The 13,007-nt window shown below is 41.7% G+C and overlaps 2 protein-coding genes across 2 annotated transcripts; one reads left to right on the top strand and one right to left on the bottom strand.

The window, feature by feature from the left end:
* Window positions 1-12: 12 nt before the first annotated feature.
* gatb (glutamyl-tRNA(Gln) amidotransferase, subunit B) lies at window positions 13-10,349 on the bottom strand. Its single transcript, XM_017461085.3, has 13 exons — window positions 10,118-10,349; window positions 8,935-9,085; window positions 7,541-7,654; window positions 6,355-6,553; window positions 6,117-6,239; window positions 4,975-5,088; window positions 3,184-3,268; window positions 2,913-2,957; window positions 2,141-2,333; window positions 1,796-1,929; window positions 1,355-1,433; window positions 932-1,066; window positions 13-476 (listed from the first exon to the last, which is right to left on the bottom strand). Exons 1-13 carry the CDS (start codon window positions 10,270-10,272, stop codon window positions 351-353), a joined length of 1,653 nt encoding a protein of 550 aa, XP_017316574.1. The 5' UTR covers window positions 10,273-10,349; the 3' UTR covers window positions 13-350.
* A 42-nt stretch (window positions 10,350-10,391) lies between these two features.
* Window positions 10,392-12,778, top strand: dctpp1 (dCTP pyrophosphatase 1). Its single transcript, XM_017461093.3, has one exon. The coding sequence runs from the start codon at window positions 10,675-10,677 to the stop codon at window positions 11,158-11,160; it is 486 nt and encodes a 161-aa protein (XP_017316582.1). The 5' UTR covers window positions 10,392-10,674; the 3' UTR covers window positions 11,161-12,778.
* The last annotated feature ends 229 nt before the right edge of the window (window positions 12,779-13,007 follow it).

Here is a 13,007-nt window from a genome sequence, read left to right as displayed (position 1 = left end):
CACAACAGGTGCTTCACTTGATCTCCATTTAAACAGCAATACTCTCATGACCTCATTAAAGCCATCTATACAAAAGAATAGCTTCATGGTGACAGAGATTCGACAGGAACGTGAAAATGAAGTGAAACAACCACGAACGTGTAGATAATATGCACCAATTATGTCGAATCGAGGCATACCTGCTGATTGCTGGATGCAGGTAACATGATATTAGTGTGTTTTTCTGCTCTAACACACCTGATTGAACCTTCCAGTTCATCGCTGAGGCTTTTGTGAGGACCTTCCAGGCTTCGTTGTATAACCGAACCAAATATCCGTTCTAGCTAGTATTGAGGCAGTCTGGGTTTTAATCACGATGTCATTTCCTCCAGGATGTTCCTGAGATGGACCGGATCGGCTCGGCCTTTGGATTCCTTCTGAACGGCGCCCATCAGTTTATTCAGCACCTTCTTATTGCCCCCTCTGATCACCTGCACCTGCAGGGTAGAAACGCCACCACAGGCTTTAGTCATCGTCTTTAACTCCGAGTCAGTGGCAGGAAATTGTGTGACGCTGACATTTCTGTCTCGTTTCTATCGTGTACTGGACGGTGCGTTGCAAAAATAAATAAATAAAACGATTACAGCTGTTTCAGCTTTTAATACCCGACAGGTGTGTTTAAGGATGTTCGAGTGTGTGATGGAGGTCAGGTGTGTTATTAGAGCAGGTCTCTGGTGTGAGAGGGTGGCCACGTGTGTAATGATGACGTGTGTGTTGCTACAGGGTTTTCTTAGGCCTCAGGTTTGTTACTACAGTAAATCTCAGCTGTGTAACGATGATGATGATGATGATATTACAGTGAGTCTCAGGTGTGCATTTAAGGTCAGGTGTGTTATTACATTGAGCCCTAGGTGTGTGTTTCAGATTAGGTGTTATTAAAGGTAAGCCTCACCAGATCAGGATGAGCATCCATCACTCTCTGGCAGATCTTTACGAGTTCCTCTTGATCACTGATAAGCCCTAAATCCAGTTCCTTCACCAGGTGCTCCACACGCTTTTCCGGAGCCTTCCACATTTCCTGGAACACCTGCGACGGGTGCAACGAGTTTAAACGCCGAGCCAGAAAACGTCCACACCACAGACACAAATTAAGCTAGGCGGCCATTTTGGGTTAAACGTAAAGCATTAGCGCTCGATTTCCGATTTGACTTTCCTACGCACTTCCATGTACCAAATCAAGTACGTAGTGAATAGTGTAAGGACGCAGCGTGCGATTTGAGACGCAGCCGGACGCTACGGGTGTATCCGTATAGTAAATAGTGCGTCATGGCATCTGCTTTTACAGCTTCCCCGTTTTCCAAGAGGAAAGACTCACCACTTTAGCGGCAGAGGACGAGATGAAACCAGACTCGAGAAGATTCAGCAGTTGTGCAAGCGCCTCGGGGGAGACGGGGCTGAGAGACGGAGGTGGAAAACAGATGAACACGGATACGAAACGTGGCATCAGACATTCTGTTCAGTAAAAGAGTGTTGTGTGGTGCAGACAGATTTTATATTTGCACGAGCATTTCTCACACGGATTTAAACTATTTCACTTCACTCGGTTTATCAATTATATAAAAATATAGCATCAATGACATGTTGATAGAAGTTGCTATGGAAACAGTGAAGTGAGGGGGAAAAATAGGCTCAGAATAATTTTTGTGTAGCTGATGATGGACTGGTGTGTGTGTGTGTGTGTGTGTGTGTGTGTATGTTTATTTATTTATTTATTTATTTATTTATTTATTACACTCCACTTCAAGAGCTTACTGACCTCTGTGTAACCTTCAGGTTTCGCTGGTTCAGGTTACCCATCAGCTCCTTCATCACCCAGCCAATCAGCTTCCTCGGTTCCATTTTCGTCTTTTGGACGACGCGCTCGAAAAAGTCCATCAGTCCGTCTTCACTCTGGAAAAAAGAAAATGTTTGCAGATGAGTTTCACGGCCGCTTTAAAAAGCGTACCATGATTTACACGGACGTTCTGCTTTTTGATTTGTTTGAAATCTTGTCATTTTATACTTTATTATTCTCTTTGAACTCCCAATTTCAAAGGGATCTCTTTGAAGTCCCTGTCTGTCTGTATTACTGTCTGTCTGTAGGTCTGTCTTTCTGTCTCACCACCAGAGTGAAGCTGTGCTCTGGCAGGATGCCGTACTCCTCCATAAGTCTCGTCCGCTTCGCTCCGGGCAGCTCAGGTAACTGTGCCTTCAATCTGTCAATCACCACGACGTGGGCGGGGTCAACACCATCCGGCACTGTGGCCACGCTCTCGTAAACAAACAGAGGAGGAAGGTTGGGCTCCGGCATGAACCTGGCGGGGAAAGATATGAAAGGGAGTGAAGGGGAAAAGAGAGATTGGGGGGGGGACAGACAAAGACAGGAAAGTAATCAATAAATTTAATCTTTTAAATAGAAGTGCTACGTCATTATAGTCATCTTTAAAGAGGTCTGTTTTGTTCAATTATAAATAAATGTAATTATAATAATAATATATTTGCTTATTATTATTATTAAACTAATTTATAATGTATACATTTATGCAAATTTATAATATATTGAAAAATATTCAAAACAACAAAAAAACTTTATTTTAATAAAAATAATATTTAAAAGAATTTAAATATTAAGTAAAAATTATAAACATCACATCAGCTGCCTCAGTTTACTTTTTTTTTTTTTTAAATCACGATATAAATATTATTCATATTGTCCAACCCTTATTTATTTATTTATTTATTTACTTATTAATTAATTAATTAATTTATTTATTAATTAATTAATTAATTTAAATTCTCTATGCAGTAAGATTTCCTACACTTTCACTCTTTCCTTCACTGTAACACACACACACACACACACACACACACACACACACACACCCGTTACTCACCTGTAGTCCTGTAGACCTTCTTTATCTCTCATGGACACTGTCGTTCTATGAAGGAAAAAAAGATTAAATTTAAATCTTGTGTCATAACAGAAAGCCTTTGAGACTTGACACCCTGTTAGCAGTTTATGAAACACCTTCACGTTGTGAGTTTGTGCGCGCGTGTGTGTGTGTGTGTGTGTGTGTGTGTTAATCCGAGTACTTATTAAAAATGTCAAGACAAATTCAGCACCTAGTGTGAACCGTGAGATTAGATTTTTAAAAAAATCTTTACCCGGTTTTGCTGTCAAAAGCTCTCGTCTCGTTCAGAACCGTCCCCCCACTCTCCAGAACCTCAATCTGCCTCTGGATCTCATAATCTGAACGACATTAACAAGTGAAAAAAACCCAAACCTTTCAGTAATACCTAGATGTGCAGGTCCTAACAAACAAACAAACAAAAATATACTTGTAGTGAGGTGTAAGTGATGGAGGCACTGACACCTCGTAAAATATTTAACTGTTTAAACATCCAGCCCTGGCTTTGTTAGGATTGTAACGAGTGTGTAGTTATAACGAGTGTGTGTTAGGATTGTAACGAGTGTGTAGTTATAACGAGTGTGTGTTAGGATTGTAATGAGTGTGTAGTTATAATGAGTGTGTGTTAGGATTGTAACGAGTGTGTAGTTATAATGAGTGTGTGTTAGGATTGTAACGAGTGTGTAGTTATAATGAGTGTGTGTTAGGATTGTAACGAGTGTGTAGTTATAACGAGTGTGTGTTAGGATTGTAACGAGTGTGTAGTTATAACGAGTGTGTGTTAGGATTGTAACGAGTGTGTAGTTATAACGAGTGTGTGTTAGGATTGTAACGAGTGTGTAGTTATAATGAGTGTGTAGTTATAACGAGTGTGTGTTAGGATTGTAACGAGTGTGTAGTTATAATGAGTGTGTGTTAGGATTGTAACGAGTGTTTGTTAGGATTGTAACGAGTGTGTAGTTATAACGAGTGTGTAGTTATAATGAGTGTGTAGTTATAACGAGTGTGTAGTTGTTATAATGAGTGTGTGTTAGGATTGTAACGAGTGTGTGTTAGGATTGTAACGAGTGTGTAGTTATAATGAGTGTGTGTTAGGATTGTAACGAGTGTGTAGTTATAATGAGTGTGTGTTAGGATTGTAACGAGTGTGTAGTTATAATGAGTGTGTAGTTATAATGAGTGTGTGTTAGGATTGTAACGAGTGTGTAGTTATAATGAGTGTGTGTTAGGATTGTAACGAGTGTGTAGTTATAATGAGTGTGTAGTTAGGATTGTAACGAGTGTGTAGTTATAACGAGTGTGTGTTAGGATTGTAACGAGTGTGTAGTTATAACGAGTGTGTGTTAGGATTGTAACGAGTGTGTAGTTATAACGAGTGTGTGTTAGGATTGTAACGAGTGTGTAGTTATAATGAGTGTGTGTTAGGATTGTAACGAGTGTGTAGTTATAGTGAGTGTGTGTTAGGATTGTAACGAATGTGAAGTTATAACGAGTGTGTGTTAGGATTGTAACGAGTGTGTAGTTATAATTGTAATGAGTGTGTAGTTATAATTGTAATGAGTGTGTGTTAGGATTGTAACGAGTGTGTAGTTATAATTGTAATGAGTGTGTAGTTATAACGAGTGTGTGTTAGGATTGTAACGAGTGTGTAGTTATAATTGTAATGAGTGTGTAGTTATAACGAGTGTGTGTTAGGATTGTAACGAGTCAAATTTTCAAACATTACATCAGAAAACTTCAGAGAGAAAGTTTCACACTTTAATCTGAAACAGACTGAAACGGACGTTGAGTTATAAAAATTCAAAACAAGCTCACAAGATACATAAAGTGCTACAGGGTGCGTGTGTGTGTTGTATTGAGGAGGAGGCGAGGACGTCTTCAAAATTAGTGGAGAAAATGAAATAAGATGGAGGCATACTGAATGAGAGTGTGCGTGTCTTATCTGGAGTGTCTGTGTGTGTGTGTGTGTGTGTGTGTGTGTGTGTGTGTGTGTTTTGGTAAACTATGATAGTATAAATACATGTATAATACGGATTTAGAGTCTTACCGATCGCCCTGGCAACAAACCGAGCACTGTTGATGTTCTTCACTTCAGCACGAACGCCAAGCGGCTCTCCGGGATGATGGACAGATACGTTAGCATCCACTCGCAACTGTCCCTCTGCACGGAGACCGAAAAAGAGACAGAAAGAGAGATGAAAGCTGTACTGTAGATCAAAAGTCTGACTGCATTGCTACAGAGCCTGCATTTTAAACCTGGACTGTCCACTTTATTAGGAACAAAAAAAGCCAACTTTAAAGCAAACAGAGTGAGTGAATGTAATGGAATAAGCCCCGCCCCCTCCTTAAAGGTTGCACGCTTGTCTTCAAATTGACTGATCCGGTGTAGGATTTAAACACGGCGAGTTAAGTGATCACTTTTAACATGAACCAGAGCGACAGGAAACGGTATTAAATTATGCTAATTTGGCTCCTGATGAAAGGTCAGGAGACGAGACGAGACGAGACGCTCTGAAGCACGACAGTCGAGCGAGAGAGAAAACTCATTTGAAACTTTTTCCTTCAGCGCAGCCGCCCTGATTACTCGAGGCTCGCGCATAAATCTGAATATTAAGGAGTTCATTTGCATAAAATAAGGTGAATTAAAGAGGGAGGCTCAGAAACAACCCCAGCCTAGTGCTCTGATGGAAATAAATAAATAAATAAATAAATAAATAAATAAATAAATACACGAATGAAATAAAGCGAAGGCAAACAAACTGTTTGCTTGAGGGTTTTTTGTTTTTTTTGATTAAACTGGAGCAGGGAGAAATTTTCATTATGAAGAGAGAAACTAATTATTTTCTCTCATTAAACCCGAACGTGAATAAATGTGATTGAACCTGAAAGCCCGGCGTAATTAGAAATATGGAACTGATTAGAAACTCTGCAGTTAATAAAAGCTAATGGAATTAGGAACGTAGATTTATCAGCTGTTACTGTACGTACAAACAGGGAAAAAAATAAAGCTTGATATTCAAAACTGTGCTTTAATACGAGCGGAATACGAGACTTTTCTTTCATTCGTATTAAGCTTTTAACATAATCTTGTGAAAAACAAATCTTTTCATATCAGGTGACAGTAATGTGAAAAGTGTGTGTGTGTGTGTGTGTGTGTGTGTGTGTGTGTGTGTGTGTGTGTGTACACACCAGCCATGTTTCCCTGGCAGGTTCCGAGTGTCTGTAGGATGAGTTGTAGCTCTCGCACTGCGGCTGCTGCTTCTTCACCACAACACATATCAGGCTCCATCACCACCTCCATCAGACCCACACCTCCAGAGAGAGAGACAGGAAGAGAGAGACAGACAGGGATAGGTATGAGTATTTTAGCTGAAAAAGAGAATGGTGAATACGGCGGTGGTGTGATCATTGAGGTAAGCGATGATACCGGCGCGGTTCAGGTCGATGAGCGTACGGCTCCTCTGGTCGTCATGGAGACTTTTCCCGCTGTCCTGCTCCAGCTGGATCTGTCTGACTCTCACGCTCTTCGTCATCGTCTCACTCCTCTTCTTCCCACCTAAATAACTGAAGCTGAGAGATCCGTTCACTGCGATGGGCACTCGCTGCTGAGTGATCTGATAACCTGCCTAAGAACGTCACACACACACACACACACACACACACACACACACACCCCAAGGTAGACACTTGAGATAAATGTCACCTCTGAGCCCTGAATTTCCTGTTAGTTTTAAAATGGCCGTGTAGGATTGAGGATGAGTTTTAAACGTATTTATACACACACACACACACACACACACACACACACTGTAACTGACACAGTAAATCAACACAAAAAGCACGAGGGACAAAACACACCTCTGTGTTCAGAATCAGATCAGAAAGACAGATGATGTACACAAACTCCATCACATGAATAAAAATGAAGAAATAAAAAAAATAAAAGGCTGGGTGGGAGGAAGGAAGCGAGGGAGGGAAGGAAATGGAAGCGAGGGAAGGAAGAAAAGCAGGAAAGGATGAAGGAAAATGAAGGGAGGAAGGGAAGGAAGGAAGGGAGAGAAGGAAGGGAGGGATGAAGGGATGGAGTATGGAAAGAAAGAAATGGAAGGAAGGAAAGGAGGAAGGGAAATGAAGGAAGTAAGGAAGGAAAGGAAATGGGAGGAAGGAAGGGAGAGAAGGAAGGGAGGATGGAAGGAAATGGAAGAAAGGAAGGAAGGGATGGAGTATGGAAAGAAAGGAAAGTGAAATGAAGGAAGAAATTGAAATGAAGGAAGGAAGGGAAATGAAGCTGTAAAGATGAGATGGAATGGAATGAAATGGACGGACAGAGAAATACAGAAAGAAAGAAAGAAAGAAAGATGTACAGGTGGATGGAAGGCAGGAGAAAAGGAAAAAATATGAAACTCCATCACATTAATAAAAATGAAGTTTAAAAAAAAAACCGCTGGATGGATGGATGGAGAGATTGTGGAAAGAAAGACGAGATGGGTGGACTGATGGAGGGAGGGGAGGAAATAAAAGAAAATGAGAAGCTAGTAAATTAACAGAACAGCCCTTCACTATGGCAAGCAAGTCGATGAGGTTGCAACAAGCCCGAGTGTAAGCGCACTCACGGGAAGATCAGCGTAAAAGTAGTGCTTCCTGTCGAAAAGAGACTTTGTGTTGATTCTGCAGTTGAGGGCAAGACCGGTCATTACAGCCGCCTCTACACACCTCCTGTTCAGAACCTGATCAAACACAACACACACACACACACACACACACGAAAGGAAAAATGTTAGCAACATTAGCTAAGTCAGTCAGCTAACTAAACACAGCACTAATGTTTGTGGAGTAGTTAGCTTAGCTATGTTAGCTTTCCAGCTGTAGACTCATTACATACAGCCCTCTCCGAAACTATTGGGACAGCAATGCCAATTTGTTTGTTTTCTTTGTACACAGACATTTTGGTTTGTGATCAAAAGATGGATAGGAGACGAGAGTTTAGGATTCCACCATGTTTCACAGATGAGCTTGTTTGTTTCAGATCATGAGCAGATCCTTTCTTTCTCCACACTTTGATCTTTCCATCACTTTGGTAGAGGTTCATCTTGGTTCCAGAACTTTTACGGCTCATCTCTGCCTCATCTGGCTTTCGGATTCTTAATGCTGATGAGTGGTTTGCGTCTTGTGGTTTGGCCTCTATATTTCTGCTCTCCAAGTCTTCTTCCAAAGGTGGATTGCGATACCTTCACCCCTGCCCTATGGAGGTTATTGGTGATGTCACTGACTGTTGTTTTTGGGTTTATCTTCACAGCTCTCACAATGTTTCTGTCATCCACTGCTGTAGTTTTCCTTGGCCGACCCATGCATCGTCTGTTACTCAGTACACCAGTGGTTTCTTTCTTTTTCAGGACATTCCAAATTGTTGTATTGGCTATGCTCAATGTTTGTGCAATGCCTCTGATTGATTTTCTCTCTTTTCTCAGCTTCAAAATGGCTTGCTTTTCTCCCATCGACAGCTCTCTGGTCTTCATATTGTTTTATCCTTTTTAACTACAAATGCAGTCTTCACAGGTGAAACCCAGGGGTCAACCAAGAGTAGATATACACCGCTATTAATTCTTTAAACAATCAATCTAACAGGGCACATCTGGGGCAGCAAGAAACACCTATTAGTCATGTCTTCCAGTATTTTTGATCACTTGAATAAATGGGTGGGTTCAAACTAAAGGTGCCATGTTCTAAGTTGTTTAACACATCTAGATGTTTATACCAGGAAACGAAAGCTGAAATCCTGATTTATCATCTCATATTCATGTTTTGATTTCAAACCCAAATGTCTTAAGAGTATAGCGAAAACAATAGAACTGGCCTTGCTCTTCCGCTACTTTCAGAGAGGACTGTATTCATTAGCCTACTCACAAACTATATCCGTCTAATACGCATAACTCATTAAATATTCATGAGAACGCTCGCATCTATATCCGACTAATATGCGTATGTCGTTACATATTCATGAGCTCACCGGAAGCGTGCCGGGAAGAGAGGCGTCGAAGAATGACACGTGTGAATTGGGTGGGGCTGAGAATCCAACACGCGAGCTCGAGAACAGCTTTGACGTGGCATGAATCTGCGCGTGGATCTCCAAGGCAACCACGCCCACCATCTGAGGAGCACTTTTGGGTAAATAAAAAAATAATAATAATAATAATTTAATGAAACATACAGTTGTGTAAGCAAATGAAAAGACCTTACATTCAAAGGTGTTTACTAATCTAGAAAACCCTGGTACACAAAACAGAGCTTTGGGGAGGTCTGAAGGCGACATGAGAGGTTTTTAAAATGTAAACACTAACTGAAATAGAAAAACCAGTCAGAGTTAGTACTCACGAACGCTTCAGAGTAGTACTAGTTTGTTAAGCGGAGGTAGGTAGGTGTGAAGTGTGCTAGTGAAGAGGGTCAGGAGGGTGAAAAAGACTAAAATAGCATGTACGGTATTCGTTTAAAACGTGGCTTGTCTGGATGTGACGACGCAGTAACCCGTTTAAATAAAACCCGTTAAAATAGTGACCCGTTTAAATAAGACGGTATTACACAAAATCTGTCTTCGATATTTCGAAAACAGCGATCTTATTATTAATCGATATCAAGATTGATATATTCATTTGTAATATAAATGAATGAAACAAGAGTGATTCAAGTGACACCACAACCTGCTATAGTTATCAGTTATCACAAACTGCACTATTTTTCTTTCGTGTAGGCAATAATACAAAGAAAAAGGAGGAAAAAAAAGAGAGAAAGCGTCCTCTATCTGAAAACTTGGACAGAAAACAAGTTACAAATCACTCAAACTGGAAACTTCTCCTGAGAGGAAACGTCACATTGGTTTTTTATTGGGTTTAGTCCTCTGTGAATGATCTGTTGCTATAGAAACGATATCGTATTAGAACGAGCGTATTAATATAAACCTGTGATTTGGCTTGGAGCCGGAACTACTGTCCGAGCTGCTGTTTATACACACCTCGGGAATTCAGCAGCGTGGTGGTATAAACGCAGAGAACAAGACTGTTAACTTAATGGATTTATTTAAAAAAAAATAAAATAAATAACACATCCACAGGTAAGAGCGCAAAAGTCTTAATAGAACAAACTTGTGCTAACTGTCCGTGCAAATGACATTGAAGGTGATTTAATCCGTTTCTTACCGTTTACTCTGTAACTTGGGCTGAAGTTGGCATTTAGACCTAGACGTCCATATCCTCCTCATAAACACACCACTACTCTGATGTATATTACACATGCTTTTCAATTGAACACATTTGTGCAGCAAAGCGCTGTTTCCCGAACAGGAGGCGGCCATGTTTGTGTTGTGAAAGCTGGCGATATGGGAAATGTAGTTTGTTTGTTTTTTGCGAGTTGCGTTCCAACATAGGAACAATTAAATATTTAATCTTGAGTACGTAAGGATTTTTATTTGTGTATTGTTTGGAAATTAAATAACTCGACAAATATTTAAAATAAAATAAAATAAAATATATATATATACACAAATACAACTGTGGATGTAAAGCATTGGGCGTCAACGCCCCCTTTTCAGGTGCGTATTTCCGGCGCTTGATAACACGTCATTTCCATTTCGTGTCGCCGTGGCGGGAGATTCAGTGTGATCCAGTTTGTTTTTATAGCTATATGTATCTCTTTTAAGAATTTAGTTTACGTTCTTACTGAACTTTAGTGATTTTAAGAATTAAAAATACTACTAATGATGGAAGCAAAAGAAAACGGTTCTCTTCACGCGAGCGCAGATGAAAAGAAGACGAACAGCGAGGTGCACGTGAAACAAAATGGCCACCGTGAAGAAGCCGAGGCGAGATTCTGCTTCACCCCGGAGCCGAGTCTGGAGGACATCCGGCAGATGCAGGCCGAGTTCACGGACCAGCGCGATTGGAATCAGTTCCACCAGCCGCGCAACCTGCTGCTCGCTCTGGTCGGGGAGGTGGGCGAGGTGTCCGAGCTGTTCCAGTGGCGCGGAGAAGTGGCGGAAGGGTTACCGGGCTGGAGCGAGGCCGAGCGCGAACACTTGGCCCAGGAGCTCAGCGACGTGCTCATCTACCTGGTGGAGCTCGCCGAGAAGTGCCGCGTGGACCTGCCGCAAGCCGTGCTGCGCAAGATGGCCCTCAACCGGCTCAAATACCCGGCCAGCAAAGTGCACGGCTCGGCCAAGAAGTACACCGAGTATCAGGACTGAAGCCACGGTGCACATGTGACCAAACCCTGGTCCCAGAGATATCACCAGAGACTCCAGAAAGATCACCAGCATCTCCAACCAGGATCTGTTGATCTGAATTAGAAAAAAGAAATACAGCAGTGTTTTTGATCGCTGCGCAGTACATGACTCTCAGTCGTTCTTTGAGTTGCTCACTTTCTCCAGAAATGATACAATTTTGTCATCCAGCACCCAAGACAAGTACTGAATCTTCCTGATCTCCATCTCTACATCCAGGACCAGTACTGAACCTTCCTGATCTACATCTCTGCATCCCGGACCAGTACTGAACCTTCCTGATCTCCTTCTCTACATCCTGGACCAGTACTGAACCATCCTGATCTACATCCCGGACCAGTACTGAACCATCCTGATCTCTGTCTCTACATCCAGGACCAGTATTGAACCATCCTGATCTACATCCAGGACCAGTACTGAACCTTCCTGATCTCCATCTCTACATCCCGGACCAGTACTGAACCTTCCTGATCTACATCCAGGACCAGTACTGAACCTTCCTGATCTACATCCAGGACCAGTACTGAACCTTCCTGATCTACATCCAGGACCAGTACTGAACCATCCTGATCTACATCCAGGACCAGTACTGAACCATCCTGATCTCCATCTCTACATCCAGGACCAGTACTGAACCTTTCTGATCTCCATCTGTACATCCCGGACCAGTACTGAACCTTTCTGATCTCCATCTGTACATCCCGGACCAGTACTGAACCTTCCTGATCTCCATCTCTACATCCCGGACCAGTACTGAACCTTTCTGATCTCCATCTCTACATCCAGGACCAGTACTGAACCTTTCTGATCTCCATCCAGGACCAGTACTGAACCATCCTGATCTACATCCAGGACCAGTACTGAACCATCCTGATCTACATCCCGGACCAGTACTGAACCTTCCTGATCTCCATCTCTGCATCCCGGACCAGTACTGAACCATCCTGATCTCCGTCTCTACACCCAGGACCAGTACTGAACCATCCTGATCTACATCCAGGACCAGTACTGAACCATCCTGATCTCCGTCTCTACATCCAGGACCAGTACTGAACCATCCTATTCTCCATCAACGATCAAGAGAACCTTCTCTCCAGACTTGATTGGATTGACAGAACTTGCACTGAGCAAATGCTTAGTGACACTATCTGACACTATTAGATCAGATTTAATGTTACTATTTAGATCAGATCGATTGATTAAATAGGTCATATTTAATCAGTTAAAAAAAGATGGCTGATTTTTGGGGTCTAAGTCCAGACTGCACTGGGTCACATGATCTGATTTGGTTACTGGGTCAGTTCTGTATGGACAATTGTTCATTTTTTTCCCCCAGAAACTTGTCATTCTGTTATTGTTAATCGTTAATGCTCTTACTTCACGTTTATTTACATTTTATTCTGTAAAAGGAGTGTGTACGGTTTTTATTACCACCAAAACTGCTCAGACATAAGTGTGTGTGTGTGTGTGTGTGTGTGTGTGTGTGTGTATATAGATATTTTTTTAAATTTAAAGTGACATTGTGTTCTGCTCATAAACACACACGTGTTAAGGTCTTCTGGAGTAAATGCAGTGTATTGTACTCGGCTCCGTGTGTCTTGTTTTTGAGCGCATCTCCTCACACGCTGCTTCTCACTAGTTTCCCGGCGTTGTGATAAAAGCGTAGCGAGGCCGCTGCGTGAAACTGCTGCTCACGACACCCTTTAACGATCGCTTCCATTTAAAACGGTTTGATATCCACCTCCTCAGCGACAGCCGGCCTCCTTAAAGTGATTTTATGTCTCGGTGAAGTTTAATTTGTTTAGCCGTAT

The sequence above is a fragment of the Ictalurus punctatus genome, chromosome 29 (genome assembly GCF_001660625.3).
Source record: "Ictalurus punctatus breed USDA103 chromosome 29, Coco_2.0, whole genome shotgun sequence".
Classification (NCBI taxonomy): Eukaryota; Metazoa; Chordata; class Actinopteri; order Siluriformes; family Ictaluridae; genus Ictalurus; species Ictalurus punctatus.
The sequence above is the reverse complement of the archived record's forward strand: the minus strand, read 5'-3'. Positions and strand labels throughout refer to the sequence as shown.